Here is a 15236-nt window from a genome sequence, read left to right on the forward strand (position 1 = left end):
AAAGGACCACATAGTGTATCATTCCATGAATAGGAAATGTTCAGAATAGGCAAATCTATAGACAGAACTTTTAAATGAGTGTTTGCCTATGGCTGAGAGAAGTGAAATAGGAGTGACTATTAACAGGTATGGGGTTTCTTTGGGGGATGAGAAAAATATTCTAAAATTAGATTGCCCAACTCTGTGAATATACTAAAAACGATTGGATTACACATTTTAAATTTTAATTTTATGATATGTCAATAAACGTGTTAAAGTAGGGGCAGCAGTTGGTGGTGGTTGTGGCAGGCTCAGTTTGGTGGGGGGATACTGGAGAGAGGAAGGAAGATAGGAGTTGATTGATACCTGATATACCTAAATGCATATACAGATTTTTTTCCATGGATTTATTTTCTGTGCCTTCTGGTTGAACTACATTCCCTCAACAGCCAACACTGAATCTACACATAAGCATTTCTGAAACAGATTATAAAAATCAAACCAAGTTTCGGCTGTCATTGGATCTTGTCTAGAAGGGACACCTTTGCTTTTTCCATACAGTGTCTTCAGCAAAAAAGAACTGGCTCCTCAGGAGCAATGGGATGGTAGCCAAGTTTCTTTTTCTCGCGTGAGTGCAAACTCAGACAGAGTCCATGAAGAAATTAAGGCAGACATCTGGGGTCTATAATTTTTAATAATTTTAAACTAGCTACAAAATGTCAATCACATCACAAACTGACAGAGGAGACAGGAGGAATTTAATATTACATGCTGTAATGATATTTATCTCACAGTTTATCTATATTTCATTCATTTATATTATTTTTTAAAGGTTTCTTTATCAGCTACTAAACATTCTCAGCAATTTGGTGTGCATAGCTCTAGATTAAGCAACAGAGAACTGTACTGATAAACCACAGGGGAAATGGTGATTAATAAGAGTCAGCCTTATAAAATTTACATCTCCACACTGTTTCACAGCAAGGTTGCTTTCTCCAAAACACAGCCTTCAGAAGCAGCAAACAAACCCTATATTACATCCATTTGACATAGTTTCAGCCAAACGTATATTTTGCTGGAAATGATTCAATGGTGAGTGCGTCAAACCCATCTTTTTTTAAAATTATTTTTTTAAAAAAAGGATGATTATGATGAATAAGTCTAAATATTAACAGACAGAAAGTGACACTACTGCAGTTTTGCTGGTATAACTTAGTCTTGACAGTGTCTCAATACTGAGCATGCTTGCTGTTGTTTTGCTGTTGTTGCTGTTGTTGGACGTGTGTGTTTTCTCATCAGTATGCTACTGTCATGGAAAGATTTTGTTTAAGTAGGAATCTAAAAATCTATTTAGTTCTCATGCATAAATGCATAAATCACATCACTTTGAGTGCAATGCCTGCTATGTAATTCCACATTGTCTAATCATGAAATCATAAAGACAGATGACAGCCATGAGGAACCAAAGACAGCACATTTTGAGAGTTTCAGAGCCTGACACCCAAAGAAAGGACCGTGGCAGTAGCTCTGTGGAATGTCACAGTTTTACAAGAACAATATTGTGTATTGAAAGAATCAACAGCACATTGAGCATTCCTCAATTGTTGTCATTCAGCAAACGCCACTGAGGAGAGAAAAGGAAAAATGAAACCCAAGACATCTTACCTAGGGAGTTAGAGCCACCAAATGACCACTACATACAGCCTTTGGAAAGAAAGAGACCCAGAAAGAACAAAAGACACATAATATTGTTGGGCTGATGGACGACACAAGACGTCATTCACAATGGAGGCGAACTGATGTGTGAATGTGTACAGACCTACTAGGTAATACCATGAGAAAAGCACAAAGGTGCTATCTTGCCCGACAGCATTTGGAAGAGGACACAGGTGGGCACGTTTAACCACTCCCCAGCATCTTCGTTGCACGTTGGTTGGCCTCATCAATTCTGGTTTTGTTGGAATCAGCCTGGAAAAAGGGGAAAGAAAACAGAACTCAGTTTACCCATTCACATTCCATTTATCCTCTGGGTCTAGTTCAAATGCCTCCTGTTGGGTGAAGGCATCTTTAAACCTCCCTGGTCAGAATGAACCATCTCTTCTTTTGTGTTCCCAGAACCGTTGCTTATGGCTGGACTTGGACATGATCAGAGGCTTGATCTTAGTCCTCATGACTGTTTTCTCTACTACAGAGTGTCCTTTTGAGGGCAGAATTATATCATTTGTCTTTCTCTTCTGGAAGGACACCCAGTGACTTCTATGGCCAGCATTCCCATCGGTGGGATTGAGTTGAATTCCCGCCATTTGTACAGTTATTAGCAGTGTTACTTTGAGCAAATAACTAACATTTTGGGGCCTTCTCATCTGTGAGCTGGGGACAATAGAGAACACTGCTAACAAGCACAGGTGTCTACTATGCAAGATTGACATCAACTATGAGGTATACTGTTATTAGCTCTTTTTCCAAGGGACGAAACTAAGCAGAGAGGATGCAGGCAGTTTGTCTAATGTCACAGTACTAACAAATGGGGAAACCAGAGTCAGAAGGCCAGCGGCCTGCAGTCAGAGTCCACACTGGTAATCACTATGTGAGTCATTTTACTACTTAGGTTTACTGTGAGGATGAAATGAGTTTATACACATAATAGGCTTAGAATAATGCTTTGCCAAAATGAAATGTTCAATATATTTTATCTTGCAGTTATTGTTATTGGGTGAAAACGTGGCTTGCTTTTGGGATGTTTCATAGCCTTTTTAGCCTCATTTCTGAAGACTTACTCCTATGAGTTTGATAACTGGCTTGTTTTAGCGGAGGCACATTTACTATAATTTTGTGCCTCGACCAATCGTCTCACTGCTTGAGTTGCCTTTTGCTCTGCATGCATCATGGAACCCAGGGCTGCTACCTGGATGTATCTTTAAACTCCAGAAAATCAACTATTCCTGACACCACTGGGAAATATATGAGTCAGCAAGTGGAATGGAAGACAAAAATTCCTTTGAGGCTGTTGTTTTGCTCTCTTGTGATTGGTAATGTTGTCTGTCCCTCTCCAGCCTGGGAAGAGGGGAAGGAAACTGAGAGGCAGTGTAGGGAAACTGGACTTTTAATTTCAACCAGCATTTCTTCAATGATTACTGATTTTGTGTCTATGAGTGTCCTTGCTGCTTTCTAATCTAGACCAAGTTGTGTCTTTTTTTTTTTTGCCACACCGTGCACCATGTGGGATCTTAGTTCCCTAACCAGGGATCAAACCCATGCCCCCTGCAATGGAAGCGTGAAGTCTTAACCACTGGGTTGCCAGGGAAGTCCCAAGTTGTGTCTTCTTTATTCAACTTAATGGTGAATCCCCAGGACACTAGAGTTATCAATATTCAAGTAGAAATTTGCCAAGTTAAAGAAAAATATTCCTAGATTATTCATAACTTTGAATTATCTGGCAATGACCCCCTACCATCTGTCTGGATAACCAAGAGTTGACTTCAAAACAGGTAAGACAGAACACTAATTTTCCTTGACTGTTTTGATCTACAGATTCATAATTTTGACCTTTGGTTCCTAATTTGGAAAATGGGTATTCTCTCCAATTTTACTCGGCTCTTAAGTATTCCCTCTTCAGCTACAAATCCTATCAGAAATAATGACACTTTGGTGCAAAGGGAAGTTAGAGGCTCAGAGCAATGTGAAATGTTCCTGATTATGCTGACTATTTTTCCAGACTAAACTTTCAGAACTGCTCAAAGGAGAAAAATCACCCATTTTAAAATGGACAGCATGTCTGGAGGCAAACATTCTAGGATTTCTTGCATTAAGAATGCACTAGTGAGTCTTCACATGAGGGTAAAAGAGGATACAAGAGGATATTTTGAAGTAGAGCATGAGGTTACTCTTTGGATATCCTCAAAGGATCTGGGAGGAGCTGGGACAGACCTGTCTTCAACGAGCATCTGTGATGTCCACCTAAATTCTTTCTGAAGCATATCAAAATTCCAGCCCATATGATACCAGACACAAAAGGTGCCATATCTTTATTATATAACAGAAGTGCTTTTAGAAAAAAAATCCTGAAATAATCTTCTTTTAGTTGTCTTCCTGGTATTTGGAGAATGCATCTGTGTTTATTCTATTTATACCCTGTGGGACTTTATTTATGCAATATACCCCATTCCTGTTTCCATATTTCTATTTAGAGGATCCTAAACTTGCTAATACACTCAAGATCTGCTACATGATTTGCCCGTGTGAGAAAACCAGATATCTACCATAAAGCCAGCAAGAGAGGTAGAAAAACTGTTTAGCCCATCCTCCGGAATACTCTGGAAATCTCAACTTCAGAACATGACAGGTAGCCTTTAGGCCACAGCTCAGACTATCAGAAGTGGATACTTACTACCCCACATGGTAGCCTGTTCTGATCCCAGATTTGAACTGTTATTATCTTCCAGATGAGGAACTAGGTCATGAAGCTGGTGAGCAGGAAAACCTTGCTGGAACACAAGATCTTAGTTTTCAAATGCCATGTTTCCTTGTTGATGGGAGAATGTGAGCAACACCAAAGCTTCAACTTCACTGTATTTCAACGTGTGCATAGCATCTTCCATTGACAACTTTAAATCCAGGTTTGAACATCACGAAGTTGTTTCCTTAGCAACAGTTCCCATAAAGATCTGATATAAACTTGCCCCATTTTAACAGTTTTCTAAAAGAATCATACCTTTTTAACCTTAGAAGATTGTCTATATATAAATACCCTAAATCAGAAAATAACGTTTTTAAATCGACCGAGTAATTTCTTGACATTCCATACGGTTATATTGAAAAGTGGGTTGTTTTGGACTCCCAAAACTTCACTGCTAATTGAAGTGATGAGAAAGGATCATGACTGATGAAGTTGGGTGAAGGTTGTTGTTGGGATTCATGAGAGAATATGGAAGAAATATCAGAAAATCCCCTTTAGTTATACAGTGTGATTTTAATCTTAGATATGCAGGTGAGCTTTGCACACCATATCCTATTATCAGAAGTAAGAATTTACAAAAGAAGGTAGAAGTCTACTAACAATTGTGTAGCTCATGTAAGATGTATTATTTGGGGCAATGCTGAGTTGATATGGGCTTTATCTCAGTCATATCCACATTGTTATTTTGAGGGGAAAAAAGGCTAGTTATTCAAAGGCATCTAGACTCCTACCCCACTTCTTAAGCAATTCAGCACTCGAGGATGATATAAACCATAATGGCTATTTCCTATCCACTTGCCTGACTTTTGATTAAACTTTATAGCTGCACGTCTTTGCTTGTGTAGTAAACTAGGCCCAGAATGAGAGGTTTTCCCCTAGAGAAGAGAAGTAGAAACGCAAAGTGGCAGAATTAAGATGTCACTTGCTTTTCCATAAAACTGCTTGCTTAAAGCCTAGCTCTATCAATAAAGATTTGACCCCTCTTTCTTAGTAGAACTTCTCCTTCTAGGACTCTAACTGAGTTAGAGATACATTATCTCCCTACATCTGTGAGTCAGTGGGGCCCTTTGATAGAAAATGACTACTTTTCATTTTTTTCAAATCATTTTCCTGTTGGAAGGTAGTTCAGCAATTATTTCTTAGTTCATTTTTCTGGGCCATAATGGGTTAGGTCCGTTTCTGTTGGCTCCAGTGCGTTTTGAAACTCTCAATATGGTCTGAAAATCTATTGATTTGCACAGCTTTAAAAGCTTTAGAATATCAAAGGCTCTTAACAATAATAAGCATGTCATGACTTGTAAAGTAGGCAGAGCACAAGTATTTTGGCAACTAACATTGACAATTGTGTAGCTCAATATTGATTAGGCAAAATATTATGCAATCAAATATTTTTAATATAAAGTGCATAGAACACAATAGGGCAAAGCGTTCCCTTTATGTCTACTTATTCCTTTCTCAAGTCAGCGGAGAATACTTAGGTACCAGGAAACTGAGTATTTAGCCTTATGCTTCAGGAGCTCTCAAAAATCATTCTTCTTCCCCCTACCAAAGTGGAATAAGTTGTTGAAAAGAAACTCAGAGTTTCAGGCTCAAAACTTCAATATCTTCCAAAGAATAAACTCACACAGTATAAGATGAGCCAACTAGACTCGATTAGAGATGTACAATTACCATTAGGCCAATAATGTACCTCTTAAGAGATTATAAGCAATATTTAGGAGTCTACTGACTGGGGAGGGGGTGGAATACAAAGACACAGAGACTGCATCAGATTTGCATAGTGTAGAATATCAGGTTTGGATGCCCCAAATCTTTTTATAAAAGCTTTCCAGTGTTTCTTTCTCTTCCCTCCTAATCTGAAGCCCCCAAACCCACCCTTTTCCATTCTCCTGTTGCCACTCTTCTTTATGCCTCTCGCTGACACTAGGGGGCTCAGTATCAGCGTGACATCTGGTGTCCTTATGTGAACTCAACGTCATCAGATTATGTTCCCTGCTTTGAGATCTGGACATGTGCACTGTTGAACTGGAAAGGGAATCCGGGCCTTTCTGAACGGTCATTAAAGCTTTGGCACTTATAAAATCAAAGCTCATATTCATCTTCTAGCTAACCTAAAATAACTACTTTTTTGCCCATTTCCTGATTCTATTTCTTCATCATCTCACTTGACAAGCTCCTAACCATCCTTCAAGACATATCAAATTCAACCTTTTTCTGGAGATTTTCCCATCCCCTGACCTTTGAAATCTTTCCTCATCTAACCTGACTTAGCATTTGATGTGTGGCTTTCCCGGCAAATTATATTTTCATCTGTAGGCTTGCTGCCTTCTGTAGGCGCTGAGTTTCTTGGCAGTGGGGATGGTGTCTTTCTCATCTTAATACGTCCTCTGATGCCTAACACAATGCCTGGAGTAAAGATGCCTCTGAGGAATATCTGCTAGATTAAATTCTAACCTGTTATTTACTTATCTGTTGCTAGATTTTTGTCTTGGAAAATTAAAGAGAAAATGTCTATCTACTAATTCCTGAACCCAACGTCACGGTTTCAGGGTCTCGCTGTCCGCTTCACTCTTCCTCCGTGGTTATTTCAGAGGAAATGACTAAGCAATAAACACTTGCTGACTGCCCATGCTCACCTTCTCCATGATCCTGTCGATCTGCCGGTTCTGTGTGTCGATCTCATTGCCCATGTCCAGGGCCATGTGACGGAGGTTTCCGATGATGCCGCTCACCTGCTCCAGGTTTTCATCCATTTCATTTTCTCGGGCATCATTTGTTACCCTGGGCATCAAAGAGCAGTTTTTAGAAGATAGGAAAACACTCAAATACCAAGGACCCAAAGTTTAGGGAAAATCTGTAGACCTCTAGGTATCAATCCTATACTTTTTAAATTTCTATTCTATACAAGAACACATTTTAGCTTTTGTACATTAGAAAATAATTTTTTTAAAGTGCATTTTTAAACCTTTAAATTTCTATTTTTAAAGAAGTCATGTTAAATAGATTAATTTAACTTCTTCTCTCACTTCCACCAGTACATCTCCTCCCTTCATATGTTTATCCCAATTTTCATTTTTTTTTAAGGATAAAACCAGTTGGGAGGATTCCAGGTCAGAAAATGAAGATGGAACGAGTTAGAAACTGTATTTTTCTTTCTGAGATGTCAGTCAAAATCTCCAAGACTCAAATTTAGAATGAAATAAAAGCTACTGTAGTAAGTCAGAGAATTTCTCCACTCATCTCCTTCCCCATTTGGGACCAACATCAATGGGAAGAGTAATGAGAATTACAGTCTGCCTCTTAATCCTGTTTGCTCCCAAGAATTCCAAAGGGAGTTACTTGTTCAAGATGATTTTTACCTGCTCAGATTTCAGTGCTGTGGAGGTTTTGGTGGCATTGTGAGCGGGTGATTTCAAGGAAGAAAACTGTGATAAAAGATGATTGTTTCAGTTTGAGTGGGGAGGAAGGAGTTGGCTCTCAGAGTGTCTTATCCAAAGTGCCTTCCCAATTTTTTCTGGGAAGCTAGAGTTAAGAAGGCACTAACTCTTTATTGTAAATGATAGGTACTTATTCCAGAATGTCTGGCTAGCTAACATCTCCCTACTACAGATGGTGATGGGCTAAAATATGTTCAGACGGGTTAAAATTAATCCCCTATGGTAAATCCCAATGCAGACTGCCCCATAAGGTTTTTAAAGCAGTCCAGGCCAGATAAAATTAAAGAGGAACTTGCTAGATTTCTTATGTAGAAAAGAAGCTTATTTAAATGATACTTCTGGTTCCATGGTTCTCAGCCCTGTTTGCACATTAGAATCACCCGAGGAGCTTTAAAAACTAGTGCTGCCTGGGTCTCACATCTGGAAATTCTCATTCAGCTGGTGTGGATTAAGCCCAGGCACTGATGCTTTTGAAAAACTGCTCAGGTTATTCTAATGTGCAGCCAGGATTGAGGACCCCTGGTCTGGTTTCCCTTGGAGCAAATACAAACATGAAAAGAATGGTCATCTGTGAGGTTCTAGGTAGATACCTAGATCTTTATACACAAACACAGTGACTCTTTTGCACATTAGAGGCAAATGTCATTCAAATGACTCTTTTGAATCCGGGTTATTGGTTGGCAGCCTCAGCTACAATAGCCTGGGTATAGATGGCTGTACAAACAACTACCCTAGTCCTTGCTGAGTCCTAGTGTAGTAACCTGTTAAAAAGGGATAGTTTTTTCCTTTTCTTTTGTGTGATCTGAGGTTTTTTAATAGATGTTTAAGTTAGCCTTTGCCTCCAGATCTCAAAAGAAACAACGAATCAGAATTCAGGCCTGCTCATTATTCTCTGTTTGCACCCCCAGATCTGTTCTGTGGCCTTCCTTGCTCTCTGCCCAGAGAGGCCTTCCTCACTCTGCCTTCCAGTAGGCTTTGTCCAATGGCCAGTGAGAGACTGGAGAACAAGAGGCTGAGGGGTTGGGACATTTATTGCCCTTTCTAGTGTCCTGTTGGGTTTGACAGTGGCTGCATCTCAACCCACAGCACCTGCCCGTAGCCCTAACTACTGCTGGGTTCTGGTGACAGCTCTCTCCTGTCCCTTCGGGAGTCTTCCTGCTGTTGCTGGTTCACAAGTGCTTCACCGTTCCTTGTTACTGACCCTGCCCACACCTGTGTAATAACCTCTTTCAGAAGTTCTGTCCAATTAAACTCCTGGAATGAGACACCCATTTACTGCCACACTGATGCTGGATGTGGTCGTGTGACTTGCTTTGTCCACTGAAATGTGGGCAAAGGCTTGATACGTGCTTGCGCATCAGAGCCTGTCCCTTGGGTTGCTGCCACCACCATGCAAGAAACCTCGGCTTTCCTGCTGGAGAGGTCACATAGAAAAGAATGGACACCCCCTACCCACAGCCCCAGCCAACCACCAGATCAGCAAGTAGGGCCATCTTGGGTCATCCCGCACCCAGGTACATGTGATGAGTGAGTTCAAGAAAGGCTCTCGGAAGACCTACTTAGCAAACACAGAGATTCAGAAGCGAAAAAATGGTTTTTGTCTTTTGGGCTTTTTTTGGCCTCTACACGCAGCTTGCGGGATTGTAGTTCCCCAACCAGGGATGGAACCTGGGCCACAGCAGTGAAAGCACAGAGTCCCAACCACTGGACCACCAGGGAACTCCCTAATTGTTGTTTTAAGAACCACTCAGGTTGGGGTGGTTTGTCACTCAAAAGTAGATAACTGCGATAGCACTGGCTGCAGAAGGCTTACCTGCGGATGAAGCCACCACTGATGGCCATCTGCTCCCGTTCGTCCACCACTCGAGCGGGCTGGCTGGCCACAACTCCATCCTGATTATTGCCCCAGGCTTTTTTGTAAGCATCGCTTGATTTAAGCCTATGCAAAAAAGAGGGTGAGTGACAAGCAAAGGGGGCGGGGCATCAAGCTCATAACAATGGTTACCTCTTCAAGCTAAGAACCGAACCAAGCAAATGAGTTTTAATTCGAGGCATTAGCGAATACCGATATATCATAATCCGGACCCAAACAGTTGGCCACCACCATGCCTCAGCTACTCAGGATTTCATTTCCAATCAAGTCAATTGCAATTGTCAAGATGATAACCGTTGCCCATGGGTTGTTCTTGTTTTGGTTTGTTTTTGTTAGTTTAGTTGGATTTAAGAAGGATTAAGGTAGCTGGAGCACATTCAGTTCTATTTCAATGACAGGTTATATTTTGAGACACCAAACACACAGAAGAAACATACTGGCAGACAGACACAAAACAAGACTGCCAAGTAGAGTGTGTACATGACACCACAGCAAGACACAGTCATCAAGAAAAACATACTGGACCACGTTTTTACACACCATCATGCAAAGATTCCCTGTTTAATTGTTTTCCCCCAACGCACGTGTGGAACCAAGCATTCCCACTCTGCATGGAGAACATAAAGGACTGGTGGTTGGCCAAGGGTGATGGTCTTCGAGTTGCCTCTAGTGATTTGAATTAGATAATATATCGGTACTTCCAAACGTCACCATACATCCAGAGTCGATGTACAAACCTTTGTCCACAGAGACAAAAAGTAAAAGAGGCGTAGTGAAATGAATGCAGGAAAATAGAAGAGAGAACAAGCCATCTAGCACCAAAAAGGGAAATCCCTCTACATCTTCTTCATGCACCAGCTACAGGCATGAGTAGAAAGTGAAGCATTCTCATTTAAGCCAAACTACTCCAGAAGTTGACCATTCTCGAGAAAGGCACTAGCAGGACAGTAATAGCCTTCATGAGGATTTGAAACGCAGGTTCAATAGCTTCTCTGTTGGGCTGAGGGGCAGGATGGGAGTGACTCCTACTTCAAACTATCCTGGGATGTCGGGGTGGGAGGAGAGTGGTCTGGAACTGGTGTGGTCTCCGTGGGCCGTATTTCACTGAGCTGCCTTGGAGAGAGACTTAAAATCCAGGCATACCTGTTGTGCCCAATAGACACATGTGCAGCATATTTTGGTGGGTGTGTTGTAACTGAGCAATCAAAGATGTTTTTAGGTTCTTTGCATAGTAGAAACCACACGCTTTTTAGTCCAAGAGCAGAACTTCCTTTGGTCCCATTTTCTATTATAAGGCACCAGAATTTAACCTTTTTTTTGTTTTGTTTTTTTTCTTTTACTGGAGGACCATAGCCATCTATTAAAACTGGGTCTAATACTAATGTTTGCAGATTAGGGACCAAGAAACCTTGGAGACAAATTGGAAAATTGTACAAATGGAATTTCAGCAACTCCCACAATCTAGTGTATAATGCCACAGCCTTAGAGCAGTCAGAATTCACTGCTTTACACAGCCAGGGGCCCACTTAGTGGGACAAGATCCAAAAACAAATTTAATGGAGTTTAGAGTCTGGCTTTGGTTCTTTTTTTCCAAGTCCCCATCCCCTTGCTCCTCACATTAACAGAAGTTATATGGACCTTGTGATGCTTTCTGCTATGTAAAATGTGTGGTATACCATCTTTGGCAGAGTCAAGGGGGTGGGAAAGTTTGCGTTTCTGAACGAAGGCGAATCACTGCACCCACAATGCTGCACATAGACTCACATAACTGCCGGACATCTACCATAGTCCTTCGAAACATGCCGAGACAGGGCGAAGCCCTCAGAGAGTCCAGGGCACCACCAGCCACTGCGTTGTGACACATGGTTTTTAAAGCATTATTTACACACAATAGGGAACACTTCGGTCAAGCTTTGAAGCTCAGTTAGGGTCTCTTGTGCAATGAGGAATTAGTGCCACCTGGTATGTGGAATTCAGAGGGGTCGTCATTTCATCTGAACATTAGAATCCATCCCGGGGAGGGAGAGGGGCCTGCCTCCACCCTTTTCTCCACATACAGTTGATGGATGGGGAAAATGTATCTGTGAAATTCATCCCAAAGCAGGTAGACATCTCACCTGGGGGCAAGTGGCCACTGAAAAGGATATACAGTTAAATCTTGACTAACTGGAATGCTTAGCAATGTCATGTTGGTGAATTATAGGACTTTCTTAATTAACAGTGGGCCATGGAGGTAAATTTTATTTCAAGGGTGATGGTTGAATATCTGTTAGATTCTTGAGCCCCTCTCTTGCCTTAGAGTCTTAGGGCAGAGAACATGATCAAATTGTTCCTTGGTTATGGTTCCTCTTGATGCGTCCGATGTGTCTGATACGGCCTTTCTTCTGCAGCTTAGCTCTTACTGTTTGGTCCTCTTGGATGTGGAAGTTATAGAATGGAGACTGAGTGAGAGAATGCAAACTGCCGAGACTGACCTTTAAGAGAAACCCTTTTAAATCCCTGATGGGATTTGTTTTCCCCTTGTTCATTTGTCTCTTTTTGCTAAAAGTGGAAAGGAGCAAAAGTATAAATATACAAGAGGGTTCCATTTAGCTAGATTCCAGTTAATCAGGCTTTACTGTAGATCATTCTTAAAAAAAAAAAAAAAAGGCTTTAAATTTATTTGTAAATTGAGCCCCTCCCCCTCCTAAACAGGAAGCGGGATATTTTAAATCAGCCTCAAAGTTTAAAGGATGTGAATGGTCATATAATCAGCTAGAAATGACATCAATTTCTATTCTAAAAGCTAGGATCAGGAGAGCTTTTAGGAAAAAGGCTTCTGTTCAAAGGGAAGTGGAAGGGGTGAGGGGGATCGGGTAGCAGGTTTAATTTTCCAAATGCATGTTGGACAATCCCCTCATGCATTTTTCTTTCACTGCTAGTCAAATGAGACTACCTTCCAGAACCCTTATTTTCAGGTTCCTTCTGTTGCAAACCTTTATAACCACATGTCACATTTCTGCTACATTCCAAAAAAGCGTTGCAGAACCTTAACAGTTGAATATTTTGTGACGTCGTGCATGCAAAATCTACACATTTCAACATTTCGGCCAGTGTACGGGGAGATCTTCCAAGAGGAAGAATTGGAGAGGGGTGGGTCCAATTCGGCTAAGGCTTGAGCTCTTCTTGTCTAAGGGCTCATTGCCTCTGCATTGGGTGCAGCTGCGGCATCTATGGTCTAACCGCTGACCAGATTTGGCAAGTGGTGGGCAGTTGAAAGGGTGAATCTCTGTCATACTCTCTAATTTACGGAATGCTTGTTTGGGCCAAATTACCTGTTACTTTTGCTTCTGAAAAAGCAAACCTTGGCATACATGTTTCTCATCTTCCAAACTTACCCCCAGTCTTTTCTAAATCTGCAGTTTTGGCTTTTGGGATTTAAAGAACATAACATTCCCTGCATGCCTCTTTCTTGAGGTTGGTCTCTGTCTCGAGGTACACTTTCTGGAAAATGTTGAAACGTTCATCAATAAAAGTTGCTGACAGTGAAGCTTTCACTGTAGTATGCCTGATTTTTAATGCATCGACAGTAACTCCCACTAATATCATCTATGCTATGAGATGAATGCATTGGAGACGGTATTGATCTGTTCTGCATGCCACATACTCATCCTGCCTTTGCGCCCGGCAGGAATGAGCTTGTCAAGGCTTGGAGGATGGGCCTTGGGAAACCAAAGCTTCAGGCAGGCAGGCAGCACCTACTTGTTACAGGGACACACACAAAGCCCGCAGAATTTTCCTAGATCCGTCAAATTCTTTTCTGCTTCTTTCATGTCCTTATTGATTTGGTCCATCCCTTCCTCAATGCGTTCCAGTTGTTCTGATTAAACACAAGTATTTTATCCCCACAGAATGAAGCAGATGAAAAAGGACAAAGAAAAAAAAGACAAAACTTCAGACATTCACTTTGACATTAAAAAAAGAAAAAAAAAAAGAAAGAAAGAAAGAAAACTGGACGCCACAGATTAGAGCTGGTACCCAGTACCTACTTGTTACAAGGACATATGAAAAGGCCACAGCATTTCCCTAAATCTTTTAAATTTTTCTCAGCCTCCTTCATGTCTTGGTTGATATGGTTCATGCCTTCTTCAACACGATCGAGTTGTTCTGGTTAGGACAAAGGGATGACAGTGTGGAATGAATTTTTTGGGGGTTTCCAACAGAACATGAGAAATGTCTATGTGAAACGGAATTTGAAAAAGAAGGAGAGCTATTACAATGCATTGTCCGAGAGGATGCATTGTTGGGAGTCGGCTGTCGCTGCCCTATGCAGCGGGGGTGGAAGGAAATGAACAAAAATGATGCTCAAATAGTTTATAGTTCAGACATGATGGGATGGGGTAGGTAGGCCTGTTTGATTCTGAGTGTCCAGGAAAAGAGCACAGCATATTCACTTACTCAACACCAATGAAACCCAAGAGAAAGAAAACAGCGTATTAATTTATGTTTTAGGCATTCAGATGTAATGCCACTGGAGAAAGTGTCTGCTTCAACTAAAAATGTCTAGGTCTTTCGGTTTTTAAGCATCCTCAACTAGCTAAGGATAGAAAATAATCCACCTTCTTCTTTGGGAAAAATAACAATGACAGTAATAATTAGCAATGGGTACCATGTTTTCCTCCCCCTAGCAGTGGCTGTCTAGTCAAAGGCAGGCCACGGGCAGTTCTTGGTTTTGAATACTCAATTCATAGAAGCTGTAAGAAAAGCAACATCAGCACAGCAACGTTATAGGTACTGGAACAGTTAAATTCCTTTCATCCTCTGACTTCCTTGTTACGAAAGCTTTGGAAGGCATTTCACTTCTCTGCCCCTGATTTCCCATTCTCCACAATGGGGGGCATGCTAGACCCCCAGCCCCAGGCAGAGAGCAGGGAAAATGAATGCCTGGGTCTCTGGAGGAAGGCAATGGTTGCAACATAAAACAGCACCGAGGCATTGCTGCCAGGAAAGCTGACCTTAGTGTATCTAAGACATAGATCAATAGCCATAAAAATGAATCATTCTTCTAGGTTGCCAGGGTTACATACACCAACTTGATTAATATTTCAAAAGTTGTATCATCAAATTGAGTAAACTATAAGTTCCACGAAGGGATTTTTAAAACAGCTTTTAAGACCATTAAGGCAGCAATGGGATGTCGTGAGTGTCTATTTATAAAACCTAATTACATTTCTATCCCTCTTTTCATCTATATTTTCATGCATGCATGCCTATGCCTCTGGGAAGAAAGGCATGATTAGAATAAAACTGGTAAATACATTTCCAGTCTAAGGGCATACATAATCACTTAAAAGCATTTAATTTCACATTAAATTTGTCATTCCAGTAGAAATTGTCATTCCAAAAAACTAAGCTAGGTTTACTAGTGGCCCAAACTCGAGAGACTGTCCATTTAGAACATAAGAGCCTATTGTGGGGCTAAGGAATAGAATTCAGCTTATTAGGAATGTGC

At 41.0% G+C, this 15236-nt stretch overlaps 1 protein-coding gene across 3 annotated transcripts in view; it reads right to left on the minus strand.

The window, feature by feature from the left end:
• Positions 1-655: 655 nt before the first annotated feature.
• The window catches only part of SNAP25 (synaptosome associated protein 25), a 79316-nt gene continuing 64735 nt past the window's right edge, over positions 656-15236 (minus strand). For 2 of the 3 annotated variants that reach the window (XM_057702004.1, XM_057702006.1), the window contains 4 exons: positions 13487-13604; positions 9686-9811; positions 7072-7216; positions 656-1947 (listed from right to left, as the gene is read on the minus strand). In XM_057702004.1, coding sequence (XP_057557987.1) covers positions 1879-1947; positions 7072-7216; positions 9686-9811; positions 13487-13604 — 458 coding nt within the window. In that variant the 3' untranslated portion in view covers positions 656-1878. Of the gene's footprint in view, positions 1948-7071; positions 7217-9685; positions 9812-13486; positions 13605-13773; positions 13892-15236 lie in introns of all 3 variants that reach the window. The other variant, XM_057702005.1, reaches the window with a different exon arrangement.

The sequence above is a fragment of the Hippopotamus amphibius genome, chromosome 12, assembly GCF_030028045.1.
Source record: "Hippopotamus amphibius kiboko isolate mHipAmp2 chromosome 12, mHipAmp2.hap2, whole genome shotgun sequence".
Taxonomy (NCBI): domain Eukaryota; kingdom Metazoa; phylum Chordata; class Mammalia; order Artiodactyla; family Hippopotamidae; genus Hippopotamus; species Hippopotamus amphibius.